The 15,382-nt window shown below is 40.6% G+C and overlaps 1 protein-coding gene across 1 annotated transcript; it reads left to right on the forward strand.

Annotated features, from left to right (window-relative positions):
- The first annotated feature begins 295 nt into the window (after positions 1-295).
- Positions 296-14,962, forward strand: LOC118430288 (inhibitor of growth protein 4-like). The gene is made up of 8 exons (XM_035841019.1): positions 296-444; positions 5,268-5,339; positions 6,681-6,847; positions 8,842-8,959; positions 9,562-9,676; positions 10,435-10,591; positions 12,535-12,596; positions 13,781-14,962. Exons 1-8 carry the CDS (start codon positions 408-410, stop codon positions 13,818-13,820), a joined length of 768 nt encoding a protein of 255 aa, XP_035696912.1. The 5' UTR covers positions 296-407; the 3' UTR covers positions 13,821-14,962.
- The last annotated feature ends 420 nt before the right edge of the window (positions 14,963-15,382 follow it).

The raw sequence follows: 15,382 nt of genomic DNA on the forward strand, positions 1-15,382 counted from the left end.
TTCTACCTTGCGGTATTATGATTGTTGGCGGTTTTATGGTAGTGGGTGTTAAAGATCTGCTCGGCTATATTTTGATAATACAGATCATCTTTTGATCTCCTTTGTAGGGTTCGAATCCTTTAGTTAATCTCCCGGCATAAGATAGTACCAAACTGGCCAAGGAGTGTAGTCAGCCAAGAGGTGTCCATTTGCCAGCCAGCTTTTGATACTATCTCATGCTACCGTAGGATCTGCAGCCCTGGCTGTATTTCTCATGATTATACAGCCGAATAAATCAAATCAAATCAAAATCTGCTTGGAGATTATCCTGAAGTGTCATACGCACCAATGACGTACTTTCCCGCCAAAATGACCCTTCCCGTGGTGCACCGGTAAGATGACGGGATCACGTGTCAGCAGGTTTCAAAATGGCGACGGCGATGTACCTGGAGCACTACCTCGATAGTGAGTCACTGTTCGGTATTCCCTGACGTTTGGGCATCTTTTCTTCCTCTCCAAAAGAAAACGATGAAACCATAAACTTGAATATGGAGTAATGTGATGTCAAATTCATTGTATTGCATAAATTGCAACAAAAACACTTGTCTCAAACCGTATGCCGCGCGCCAAAAAATAATTTTTGGTATGCGGTAAAAAAAATAACCATCCTTCTTGTGGGTAACGTTAAATGGGTGTTGACTAGCCGAGGCAGTCGTTGCAGACGGCCCTAGGGAAGTGGCAAAAATTTACAGGATGATCCATGATCCTTCTGCTGTGTTGACACTGACAGGATCATCTAGTCTCTACCAGAAAAGGGGCCAAGTTAGGAATAAATGTCTAGCAGGAGTTAATAATTAAGGGTTAATGACCCGCCCCGAGGTGTATATGGTGTCATAACGCCTGGTCCTTTGCTATAACCACCTCATAAAACCACCGATGTGAGCGAAGGACCAGGCGTTATGACACCATGTACACCGAGGAAGAGCCATTCCCCCTTGCAGTCTTATTCCCTCTGCTCTGGCATATGTTTTGCTCCTTTTTATTGGTCAATGCCTGCATATACCTTACTTTCTTGTGTGTAAGGCTACTTTTGATTGATCAAAATGAATCGGCACCGGTGTCGATGTCGATTCATTCTGACCAATCAGAGGAGCGATACCCACCTGCCTGGCCAGAATCTTTGTGTTACGGCGTCATAACCAACGTGGAACGGGGACTTCTGGTCCGTGATTGGTCCGCGGGGCCTGGCACAGGGAAACATTAACAATGGGGTCATTGATGCATTTACTCCCGGTGGCGGATTTGTTATCCTACCTGCTAAAATCTGACAAATTTGTTGGTAAAAAGCATCTGGCCTCTCTTCCAACAAAGAAATTATGCATCCTGTATGTTATTCCGGACAGAAAAGGTGTCGCGGGGCTTATAGTCCTATTGACGAGCCCCCGCGGGCGGATAAACTGTTCCCGCCACAGCCCGGCGTGGGCCTGCTGGACTCAATTTACCGGGCCGCGCGCGGCTTGTCATGGTTGTCACTAGAGCTCCCGGCTCCCGTAATATGGCTCTAAATGGTTGGAAATTAACTCCTCTACCCGAAAAAGTCAATACTTTGACAAATATATGCCAATTACATCTCAAAGTATACATTTTCCCAACTAATTGTGGCCTACACCAGGGGAGAATGCCGAAGGTATGACCTCACTCTTCAAGTTGCCTAAAATAAACACCAGCGCGTTCGGTCATGCAGTTTTCACCATGTTTTTCACCATGTTTGGTTTTTATCTCCAGTGCGAACGTGTTGGTAAACTTAATCTACAACTTGTCAAAGTTATGGGACTTCTGGACATTCCCAAGTCCAACAAAATCCTATGAAAATTCCAAAATTGACTTTCCTTGCGGCAAATTTCTCCCTTCCAAAAATGGCGCCTTCCTCGATCATATCTCAATGGAAAACAACTAAATTTGCATGTCTGAGAAGGACAGGGCTTTGATTGGAGCTCATTTGGGCGGGAGGTTTGAATGGGCGAATTGCAATGGGATGCCATTTTCCCTCTCAAAATGCCCCCTGGCGGCCAGATCAAATTTATGTAGGCTGTGTCCCTGTGCCTGGCTATATGATAATATTTGGTATCCGTTAAACGTTATGAGACATTTTCAGTTAATTCAACGTTAAGTTTATTATTTGTGAAGCTTTATTACTCTGTTTTGGAGAGTAATCTTCTACGATTGTTTTTGTCCAATTTGATGTAACGTTATTATAGGAAGCCGGTAAAAAAATCACTCAAGCTACGCTGCGCAAAGCAAACAAACAATTTGCATAATAAACGCCAAAACAAGAAAATCTGGTTTACAGAGAACTGCGCAACAGCCAGACGAAGTCTCAACAATCTTTGTAAACTTCTCTCGAAAAAAACCCACGATCCTTTCATCAGAGGCGAGTACTTTGAAATGACAAAAGACTACATTCGACTTATAAGGAAAACCAAAAGGTCCCACAAAGACAGCATCCTCAAAAAGCTGAACTCTCAAACCGACAGCGATCCGTCAGCCTTTTGGCAGCTAATTAAACAATTCAAAACAAATGATCGCATGTCTACGGATGAAACGACTGACGGACAAGCCCTTCATACACACTTCAAACAGTTATTTGGAAGGGAATCCGATTCCAGCTTACCACAAACAGACAATAGCTTTCATATTCATATTGAAAATAAGTTGAAAGAACTTGAGACTGAATTGTCAAATTTCAACCCTTTAGACGCAGACATACGAAATAAAGCAAGTAATATCCCAACTTAAGAATGGCAAAGCTTCCGGCAATGATTTGATATTAAACAAGATGTTGAAATCTGCATCCCATGTTCTAACAAAATTGCTGGCTTATTTATTCAACCTAATCATGTCATCAGGTCACTTCCCCAAACAATGGTGCGAAAGCCATATCGTACCTCTTCACAAAGGAGGTTCCAAAGACGATCCGAATAATTATAGGGGAATCACTGTTATGAGTTGTCTTTCCAAACTGTTTACCGCAATACTGAATACACGTCTTACTAATTATTTAGAAAAGCATACACTTATTGCTCCAAATCAGTCGGGCTTTAGAAAGAATTTCGGAACACGGTATAATCTTTTTGTTGTTGACTCTTTAACATCTAAGTACATTAATGATTAACTCCAACAAACGTTTATATGCATGTTTTATAGATTTCAGGAAAGCGTTTGATAGTGTTTGGAGAGAAGGGCTCCGCTATAAATTGCTTAGTACAGGTATAGGTGGCAAATTCTATAAGTTGATCAAAACTATGTATTCTAACCCTCAGACATGTGTCAAAACCTCCGAGGGTCTCACCCCATTATTCAGTACATACAAATTAAAGGTGTAAGACAAGGCTGCAACCTCAGCCCCACATTGTTTAACCTGTTTATAAATGACCTTGCTAAAGAATTAGATAATCCTGACTGTGCACCTCCAACATTACAAAATCTGTTTGTCTCGTGCTTACTTTACACGGATGACGTGGTAATATTCTCAGATACTGAAAAGGGACTACAAAGTGCTCTGGACAAACTTAACATGTTCTGCACAAATTGGAAATTACAGGTAAACCTGAAAAAGACAAAGGTTGTAATTTTCAACAAAACAGGACGCCTGTTCAAGGACGTCAGCTTCTTCTTTGGTTCGGAGATCATCGAAATCACAAGTTCTTATTGTTATTTAGGTTTGACACTGTCTTCTTCAGGCAGTTTTACTCCCGTCATAAAACAATTGTCCCCAAAAGCAAGAAGAAGATAGAAAAAGCTGCCTGTTCAAGAAAGAATTTGTAAGCAGTGCACAACGAAAGCAGTGGAAAATGAAATTCATTTTATTTGTGAATGCCCCCAATTCGACACCGAAAGAAAAACACTATTTGAAAGAGTGACCGAAATCACACCAACATTTTCATTGTTAAAAACGCCACAAAAGATTCTCTTCCTACTAAGATCATCGAACCAATCTATTATAGAATACATGGGGCATTTCATTTTCAACTGTCTTCAAAGAAGAAGTCAAACCCCGTAATAGCTACGTAGACTTAGTACCCTATTCTGTATCATTTGTACATTCAACCACTTAATATTTGTATGTTAGAATTTAGTTTATCTACATGTACTTAGACTGCATTCATTCATTTCAAGTATTTAGTCTTTCTTCTCTTGCAATTAGCCCAATGGGCATGAATTTGCAATAAACATTATTATTATTATCCAATTTGATGAGTGTTGGCATTTAGACTCTAAGTTCTCATTGCTGCATCCTTTCTATCCCTAGTTACCAGGCGGTGCCTGGCTCTGGAGTGGTTTGTGATCACTTGCTCCGAGCTGTGCTATAGAATGAATGAAAACAGTCAGTGTCTGGTATTGGTTGTTGATATTTGTAATGATTAGGTCAAGCACACTATCAGTGCAGATGGACTTAGATACTATCTGTTTTAGCTCTGGGTGAATGTTAAGTAGCGTTTTAAGCGGAAGCTTGTTAAAGTCGCTGCACAGAATGATGCCGCGACTCTCAGTCTCACTTCTCAAAAAACATATCGATACGTTTATATTTTTTCCGACTCAAAATCCACGGTATGTTCTTATTTTGGATGGTATATTTATTTATTTATTTTTTAGATTGGGGCTTTGCTAACCAGGGGCCCGCAAAATATTGAAAGTTTGGGGTTTTCTGCCCATATTCCTGTGGTATTTTTGTTCAAAATCCACTATTTTTCAGGTGAAGCGGTGCGTATTTAACCTCAAAAAGACTCCATCTACCATATATTCAAACTTCACTGCAGGACAAGCTTAAAGTCATATACCAATACAGCGCTTCGACGCCTTTTTCCATTGGTACAAGCCCTAAGGCCACAGCAAGTGCACGCATTAATTTTCGCCTGATTTCAGAAAAAATCAGGGATGGTCAGATAGACCAAAATAGCCAAACATGTTGAAGCCTAATAATTATACTTGTAGAAGTGACACTAGGGAGGTAGCCATGACTATAGTTGCAGAAATGAAACACATGAATACATGTAGTCTTCGTCTTTCCCACACCTACATACATATATCATGGCAATCCATCCAGAGGTTCTTGAGTTATGCTGACGACAAATATCCAGAAACACAAGCACACAGACAGACACACAGACAGACAAACCCAAAACTATATCTCCATTTTTCATGGAGATAATAACAAGCAGAGACATGTTCACCTGCCAGCAAACTGCAGTTGATATACCTTCACCTATGACTTCTTTTATTTGCTATAGGTATTGAGAACCTGCCCTTTGAGCTGCAGAGGAACTTTTCCCTGATGAGGGACCTAGACCAGCGATCACAGGGTAAGTCATCAAAATCCATTTTCAGCATACAGTTGAAATTACTTTTGCCAGAGAAGCGCTAGCGCTTTTCTGAGAGACTTTCAAATCGGTCCCAAGTCAAACCGAGACCTTTTGAAGGCACTACTGACAAGTCACCACAAATATTCTTCAGCCCTCTTTTTCTTCACTCTCTTTAGAGGTAGAAGTTTTGAGCATTTAATCAACTCACTGCCCATGCCTGCAGTTTTCATTATCAAGTTAGTTATGCAGGGTGCTTGTTTATGGCCAGACCTATGGGCCATCCTTGTCATAATGATACCAGAAACCTTGATAGTCCAAAGTGATTGTGCAGTTACCTTTCAGGAGAACTTACTACCTTGTTTAAGTGTCATGTCTCAATATTTTTACTCAGTATACAAGTATGAAAATTTTCCTAACAGTAACAGCAAAGTTGGCTGAAATAAACTTTATTTAGACAGTTATTGCTGTACATTATATATAACAGGATTTTAGTGTACATTTGTTATTCCCCAGGAATTTGAACAAGTTTTAACTTCTATCACCATGTGTATCTCCAGAGTGTACATGAATATTCATTTGTGAAAAGTGCCTTTGCACTTACAGTAGTGTGTTCAAATAAGTGGCTTTTCACCACCCACAGAGTCAGTTGACATTTTCTGTAGAAATGTTATTTTTGGTAAAAACCATCAACGAAATGAAATTTTCACCCAAAAATTGCTAATTCTACGGCATTCTTTACAGGCCAAAGGCAATAGACAGAAAAAAATCATTTTCCTGGGATAACAACTAATATGGCAATGAAGGTTAAGATTTCTTCTGTATGTAGTGAGTAAAAAGGAAGAAAATCGTGAGTTCCAGTAGCAGTGTTCTAACAATGTGAAATACTCTATGCCGCCACATTTTCTGTTATATTAGACTAGTATACTGTTGTAGATAGTTTGTAGTTGTTAAAATACATTATTTGCCATAAATTGTACCTGTTTCAATTGTTGCGCAATAAACTTGACTTGACTTGACTTACTGAATATTGTTGAAATAACCTATTATGGGTGAATGTATTGTTCAAGCTTAAAGCATGGATATGCAGATTAGTGCAGATGAAACTGGAGTTATGCAGGGATGGAATGATGCCTGCTACTTTTTCTACTATTCCATGGAAAAGTCAAATGAAGAATAGAGCTTGCATTGCTCTTTGTCAGGCCTGAAGAATACTGTACTAGTGGTACCAAGAACAGTATCAGGCCATCCTTTGGAATGTTACCTGCACTAACGCAGTTGTAATTGTAAGGAAGACAAGTTTTGAGCCCTGTTGATGGTCCTTTGTTTGTCCGTCATTGTTAGATCTTCGAGGTGAGATTGAGAAGATGGCCGAGGACTATGTCTCTGATGTAAAAGGTCTGTCCCCTGAGAAGAGAGTGGAGCGACTGAAGAACATTCAGAGTGCTTTTAATAAGAGTAAGGAATTTGGTGATGACAAGGTTCAGCTGGCCATGCAGACCTACGAGATGGTGGGTTGACCTTCTTCTTACAAAGACTGTAATTTTGTAAAGTTTGTATTAAGCCATGCAGTTTTGCAGGCTGAAGTGAAAGATAATGCTGTAGAGCAGTGTACAGATGCCTTGATTGGTTAATCAAATACAGTGAAACCTGTCTATAGGGGTCACTCAAGGGACTGACCAAATTTGGCCCCTATGGGCAGGTGGCCCCTATAGGCAGTATAGCCAAAAAGGTACATTTCACCACAAGCAATAAGTGACAAGGCATTCAGCTTCCACTGAGATACTGATTATTTATTGAAAGTATTACATTATTATACATTTAAACTAAATATGACTTTAAAACAATTTAATCAAATACATTTGTATTACTACTACTGCTACAGCACTGTAGCTGTTCCCTTATTTCTGTATAGTCAAAATGTATGTCAATCATGACATTAACGATTAACAGAGAAGACATACAATGTACTATTATTAGACATTTAATCACTATAAATCTGAGTCCGACCGACACCAGCTCCGAAATCAGCCGCTTAAGTTGACGGGAGGACTAATGCCGTTCTCCGAGCGGGAACGCCGAATGACCAACATCAATGCGTGTCCCTCGGGATTCGAAGCCTTCGACATCGTATGTCTGAGTCAAAACTGACAGACATTTGCTTGGTTCTCTTGTCTTTTATCCAGTTAGAATTTTCTGAACACGAAGTCAGCGCCGCCATTTTCCTTTGTTCCTCGATCTGACTTTTCTGAGTTTGGGTCATAGCGCGAGTCTCCGGCAACTTTGCCAATCGAATAGACAAATCGTGTAAATTCCGCTAGTTGCCGGCAAAAATTAGACATTCAATCACTACCGATCACAAGTTCATAATCATTTCTAAGCATCAAAACGCCGCAAAAACTTTCACTTGTTCAGGAAGGCTTGGCTTGACTTGTCTGCATGCGCCATTATGCCGAGGTGGTCACGTCGAAATAAAACTTTCCCTACGTAGGCTTATTTCTTTGACAAAAATCCAACTTAGTCTAGTTCTCACATAAATAACGCTAATTTCATTGATTTTAATCGTTTTATACCATAATCACCGTATTTTGTGCTGTACATCAGAATTCTTGTTGCGACATTTTACCTTGGTAAAAGTGGAGTCGTCCACTGACCCCTATTGACCTTGTTTATCTACCGCAGCGGCGCCATCTTGGAAATTTACGCAAATACGATTCCGATATTTTTGGCCCGCGGAATACGAAAATTAGACCAGCGTACATGGGTTTCGAGAACCTATAACATCAGATACATGAACGGACGGTCTACTTGTAAAATCTGTCCATACAGTCTTCCAGTCTGCACAGAAATGACGATGTAGAGAAGGGTAGAGTGCAAAGAGTCGAGACGAGAAAAACGCCAACAACACTTTGGTGGAAAAAACTCGCATAAAATCACATAATTTTGTATAATGTTTCTTTATTCAATGTTTCCTTCGTAAATCGTCCAAGTTGAGCCTACATTTTGCTGATGTAGCGCAGAAATTGAAAAAAAAGTGAACCCCGCGTGGGTTTAGCGCGGCGTAACGCGGCCGGCCAGTCGCCCCGGTGACCGCTATCGGCAGTGTTGGCATAGCGGCCGGACCGAAAATCGTCTGGCCGCGACCGCATTCGACAGGTGACCGCTATAGACTATTTCTTAATGCTTAGATCAATGGGAAAAATCCAAGGGACCGACAAAAAGTGACCGCAATGGCCAGGTGGCCCCTATATTCAGGTGACCCCTAAGGCAGGTTTCACTGTACAAAGCTTTGCAAGAATATTAGGGCTTCATTTGTTATTGTTGTTGTAGAATAGCAATGGCAGTGGCTTTGTGTCTGCAGAATGTGTTCCCAACATTGTAAACAAAAATAATGTAAACTTTCAAGCTCTGATTCATTCAGCATTCAACTAACATGCAATCGACTGAAATCTTTGTCAGCAAATCTTTGTTTGCCATCTTTTTAAACACGTCTACTTGTCTCCAGGTTGACAAACACATTCGGAAGCTTGATGCAGACTTGGCAAGATTTGAAGCAGAATTGAAGAACAAAACTGTGGATTCTCCCACAGTGGATCCAGGACCATCAGGAAAAAGCAACAAACGTAAAGTTCCCCTTCTGTTTCTGAGGGTGGCTCAAAGAATATGTTGTTTGAATGTTGCAGTAGTTTGGGACAGCCGATACATGTTTTCAAGTAAAAGCCATCATCATGTAATTGTTCTGATCATGATCACCCATTACAGGGCTCGAAATACCACCTGCATATGCACATTAGTGCAGGTAAAACTGGAGCTGTGCAGGTATTTGTAGTGTCTACCTGCACCTAACCTGCACTGGTCCGTGTACTGTAGTACTGGGTTTTATACATAAATGTCATATGATGTAGGTGTATGTGGATTGTTATTAGCTGCATTAAATGTTTCCACCTATAAAGTATAAAACAAAACAAAAAAAGGTTCCTGAACAATTCTAGTATGATCCATACTTCCTAACTTCAGAGTAGTGCAGGTAAAATTTGTCTGGTGCAGGTAATTTTCAATGTTACCTGCACCAGTGCAGAAGAACAATCAAAATATTTGCCTTTCAAACCTGGCCTTGAGCATTTCATGGAATGCAGTTCTCCTTCTTGACACTGCACACGGCTGGGACAGCTGTTAAGTCTAATTGTAAAAAGAAAACCTTAATGTCTTCATTTTTCTTTCTCAGGAGGTAAAAAGCAAGACAAGACCACCAGCAAGAAGGGTTCACAGAAGAAAGGTCGCTTGTCAGATGATGAGACACCTAAGCTGAACAAAAAGAAGCAGAAAACATCACATACGAAGTAAGATTAAACCCTGCTAATCCCCAAGTCTCCGGCATTTTTCAACTGAATAGAACCCGGAGCTCGTCAAAATGTGCCACAATTTGGGGTTGGGACTGGTAAATCGTTCGGGGGCTTACTGGTACCAGAAAATAACAAGAACCTGAAGAATAAAAGTAGAGATGAAGGGTTTATAAATTATAGTCATTCCTACCAAGTACAAATTTGTGGTGCTTTTTGAAACTCTCCAACCACCCGTTGAAAGCTTTGAACTTGGTGATGCCGAGCTCACTTGCAAAATTCTATGCTAGTTGTAGTAGTGATGGGGCATGGCAGTTCGGGCATGGCTTTATAATTTGCGGTTAAGTATGACAATTACGCTCATTTTTTGCCGTGAACATTAAAGTTTTTACAGTGTTTACAGTAGGTGACATGCAGTTGCAATTCGTGGCGGTCGAAGTCGTGTTGGAGAGTGTTCGTCATATATGGAAATCTTAATGCTTACATCTATGAGAAAATTCAAGGCACCGCCAAAAAGTGGTCGCAGTGCCCTGTGGGTCATTATGCAACGGTGGTCGGTTGACCAGGTTTGACTGCAGCCCATCTACAACTTTTCACAGACTAAAAGGTCCCCGTTCAGGTCTGGACCTGGACCTGATCCTTTGGAACAAACTTGTACCTGATTTTTCTGTACCGGTACCCACCTCTAGCTAGAATGATGACTGTATACACTAAACAGTATTTTACATGTAGATGTAACTTGTTTGACTTTCCTCCAGAGTGGAAGCTGCCCAGCCTGTTATTCTGCCATCCCTCCCGGTGGCGTTCACACACCCATCAGATGTGCTGGACATGCCAGTGGATCCCAACGAGCCCACATACTGCCTTTGTCACCAGGTGTCATATGGAGAGATGATTGGATGTGATAACCCTGATGTACGTATTATTTTATAGCCTGCATGGATTTGAACTTGGCACGAGTCATATTTTCAGTGTTGATTAGATTGTGCTGGTAACTCCCATTAGATATAAGGTTGAATATCCCACAGTCGTGTGTGACATAATGCTCGCAGGTACGTATTTTTACCTTCACCAAGAGTCTGTGTGTTTGTTTGTTTGTTTGTGAACAGCATAATCGTGGATGGATTTTAATGATATTTGGTGTATATAAGGTGGCAAATGAAGAAATGGTCAGATAAGAAAACATTATTAGGCATAAATTAAACAAATTAGGGCCTCTTTGACCTAAGATAAGACTTGCATTCTTTGAACAACTTGTTTATTTATGTAACGGCACTGAACTTTAATCCAACACATTCCAACAAATTCTAAACTGAACCATGAATAAACAAGCGGGCTTTAGCGCATTCTGGAAACTGTTTAGTGCATTGTTTACTATGTTTCCTCGGCCATTGCTACACACGCATTGGTCTGCCACTTTCTGTTGTGTCGCGAGAAAATAACATTTCAAAGAAAGTGTAACTGATAGCAAGTCATTTGGGATTCTATTCCCAGTGGAACTTTAATCCAACACAATAATATAACAAGGCTGTTTATCTATGGATTTCATATTTACAACGACAAATTAGTATCAATCGGCAGGCACTTACTCAAGGTTAAATTGGCAAATCGGCATGTCAGTAAACTGCTGATAGCAGCGATCAAAACACGGCCCGAAAATACATCAACCAGCGGCAAATCCGTTCTGCTGTTCCACTACACAGTTATGACGTTCTATGAAACTTTTCATCCGTTGTTTGGTCAGCAAATGGTGGCAAAATACGTTGTTTGTGAATGGTTCCCCAAAAATATCCCCGCAAAACACAGTACAAACTCCCTACAGCACGTCCCCCATGTGGGGCTGTAATAGTATCGCCAGTGAGATCCGTCCTACTGGCCTTTGGATGTGATCACTTTCAAAAATAGGGGTGAAGGGGCGTGCTGAAATATGATTCAAAATGGCGCGTGTTCGGATTTCCACCGAATTTGCGTAACAAAGCCTGGCCCTGTACTTTAAAGAGGGATACTTCAAGGCATGTTGGTTGTGTTGGATGGACAGTTTATTGATATTTCACTATATTTACTGTCATGATGATTGTGTAATGTGAGGACGAAGAGTAGGGTTGCTTGAAATTACAATCGCTGCCCTCTTCCCACGGCTTGATTAACAGCATGAAAACATACCAGAAGATTGATTAACTTGTCACTGCAACATGCGATCTTTGTGAGCTCAAACTTACAAGGTTTTAAGTCGTATACCTTACTGGTCTTATAAAGCACTCAAAAGAATTTGCAAACCGGAGTTAGTTTTTGACTGACAGATGGGTTCTGAAAAGTGTTGGATTAAAGTTGCGTTGGATTAAAGTTCAGTGCCGTTAGAGAAGAAAAACAAATATTAGAAAACTATATATACTAATGTCAAAGAATATTCGAAGGTCAAAAAAGATGTGGAAGAACAAAAATTAAGAATCTCTTGTTCGGTATACCATATTCTGTGTGTTCAGTCATGTGTTCAACCTTCCAGGGCACTTAGATTTCATAAAGAAGGCAACTTTTGTTGGGGTCAAACTTTTCTTTGTTCGCACGCTTGCATCAGTTGTGGGGTTCCCAGAGGATGTCATCCATGTAATCAAATCAACATGGCCATATCAAAACAATAGAATTATACAATGTCCTCATTAATTTTGCAAATTGTCTCTCATTTGCATAACATGTATATCATGATGAACATCATTGTCTAAGCTACCTGCATGCCTATAATGATGGCAATCCGTCATTCCTTTCTGCAGTTATGCTCTTTGGAATGCCTTGACAAAAACTACTGTGTGTGATTATTTCTTAAAAGGTTTATGATCATACATGTGTTTATTTCATTGCAGTGTCCAATTGAATGGTTCCACTTTGGATGTGTGGGTCTAACTACAAAACCCAAAGGGAAATGGTAAGTCTTCACTTTTTAAAGCATTCACCACAAAGAGCCATTCACCACAGACTTTTATAAACTACACCAGTTCCCTAACCGGTCGGACATAGTGACTTTTGAGGACTTTTGCATATGAGTATCAATGAGCTTACTCTAACAAGCACATGGGATCCGGCATCCGTTTTTCCATCAAATTACCAAACCTAATATTGATTTTCTTTTTAAGGCACGCTGTACCTTTCACTACTGCAAAAATGATTAATAACCTGTTTGTGAACTAGAAAACTTTGCAAACCACTGATTTGCTGGGCTAGGCTATTTTGGGTGACGCTCTATGGCTAAATGCATGTCATGACCAGAGGCCTTCTGTCTGCCTTTACTGTTACAGTAATAGACAGTGTTTCTGTATGTACGGGACTGGAAATTCTGTGGCTGCCGCCGCGTTGGACTTGTGGCCTCTATACACTATTTCTTAGACCCTTAAACTGCCAGAGTTTCAGCCCTATAAAATGCTAACAGTGCCAGGATTGGCCGCTGACCTCCAAAAAGAACCCCCCAAACAAAGCCCAAGTCCTTAACTTCCGAGGTTAGTGCGCTACATGCATGCAAAGCTGCTACTAGAGGGAATACGCTATCCCAGGCACGGCACACAGGGCATGTATATGTGTTCCTGATATATCTGGGCTTGGCAGTTTAAGGGTTCCTTTATTCCTTCATTAAGATACCCTTTAGCCCGTAGGGCTAGTCTTCTAGGGTTCGAACAGATACACCACAAACATACATGTATATATATACATAACAGATAAAAACATTCACAATCATAAAAAAAACTACTAATGTTAATGTTTAGGTCAATTGGAACAATCCAAGGACAGGCAAAAGTGGCCAGGTGACCCCTGTGCAAAGGTGGCTGCTGATGCATGTTTGACTGTATGGACAGTAATTTCATCAACCAGAGTTTTAAGTTTAAGACTAGGTAAAATCAAAATCAGTTCAATATGGGATACATTGCTCACAGTATACATGTTATTATTACAGTATACAGTATTATCAAACTGAGGCAGATCTGACATGGATTTTAGTGCTCTGACACGAGCAATTACCTGTGCTGACCATCAAAATATCAACATGAACTCAAAATTTACATTGAATACTGTTTTTTTTTCAAACATTGACAAGTTTTATTCCTTTGTGTTTTCTAGGTTTTGTCCAAAGTGCACCATGGAGAGAAAGAAGAAGTAAGGAACCAACTGAAATGTATCCACCAGCAAACCTTCATATGCAGACACTGGAAACTTGACATAACCAGTGATTTAGAGATAAGAATACATCGTGCCATAAGTTGATATTTGATGACACCCTGCATGTAGGTAGCCATCACAATGGGACACGCCACTGGCAGCAACATCACCATGCTCTGTGATGGGGATCTGCAAATTGATGGTGGTTGAAGGTAGTTCCAGGTATAGAAATAAAGATTTTACTGGTCAAATGAGTAGGTAGGGATCCTGGCAGTTTTGAGGTGGATGTGACAGGAAAGGGTCTCTACTTTCTCATCAGGGCTGAAAAACTAAGTTTTGTGGTTATCAGGGGATGTAAAGTTGGGACTTTTTGTCCTACTCCAGGGGTTTCCCCACTCGGTAATGGTGCGGTCAAGAGGTCAAAGGTTGTTTGGGCCAGCCTTGAAGTTGGCGCCGTTAGATCCTTGGCCACAGGTGTATTTTTGGACAGCTGAGGTGTTTGAGGGCCAGTAAGGTCAGAATTTCAGAAAGTTGAGTTATTAACAGTTACTTTCTCCTCCTTTTTGTATAGTAATCCATTGTTTAAGGGGCATTCCACTCCGGAACCGAGTGTTACATGTATCTTCTGATGATATTTTTGGGGATACAAATGCACCCGACTTTTCGCAAAGTTACCGCATTTGTCTTTTCGACAAGAATCCATGTACCTCCATACGGACCTGCTGCTAATGTACTGTGCCGTAACATTGTACTGTAACATTTAGGAAGGTACACAAAAACTTTGAAGATTAGAGACCCCTGGAATACAGAGATTTTATGTCCATTCTGTTATCTAAAACCGTAGGGGAATTCAAGAACTTATTCGCTACAATGTTCACTCTGCATGTAGGCTTTGTAACCAACTTAACGTAAATGTGACCAAACCAACTTGATTGAAGCCTAACTATTTATTCTCAGAGGAATCAAAAAACCCACGTCTGGAGTGGAATGCTCCTGTAAGAGGCTGTATATTGAATGGCCATCGGCTGACCTGAGAACTGTAAACTTTAAGACAAAACAGGAAAATGGATGGGATAACAAGATTGGAACAGACAGTAAATCAATATATTCATTAAGTGGTGAAGTTTGGTCAAAATGGCACTTTTATATCTAATCATGGATTTGTAATCTTTTTTCTTGTGGATGTTGTTTAGTGCATCTTAACCACCTTTCAAAGTACTTTGTATTCTGTTGTGAAATGAATTTCTGGTACTGAAATGCAAACTTAAGCCCCTGTCTCACATAGCTCACCATGGCTTCCTGACCTACACAATGTAGCCTGGGTACCATCCGGGTAGTGGTTCGCTCCTATGTTCACTTCTGCTATCCGACTGGAGACATGCACATTCAAACCTTTTCGTGGTGATGTCAGTTGAGCGAATTAAGGAATGGCTTCTAGAGCACTTGAACCCATTTTTTAGTTTGCTCATCAGCACCCTCGTCCAAAATTTGGACAGTTCCAAATTTTAACGTGGTCAAGGGTCCCAGACGGAACAGCAGAGAAGCGACAATATGTACAAAATG

The sequence above is a fragment of the Branchiostoma floridae genome, chromosome 14 (assembly GCF_000003815.2).
Source record: "Branchiostoma floridae strain S238N-H82 chromosome 14, Bfl_VNyyK, whole genome shotgun sequence".
Classification (NCBI taxonomy): domain Eukaryota; kingdom Metazoa; phylum Chordata; class Leptocardii; order Amphioxiformes; family Branchiostomatidae; genus Branchiostoma; species Branchiostoma floridae.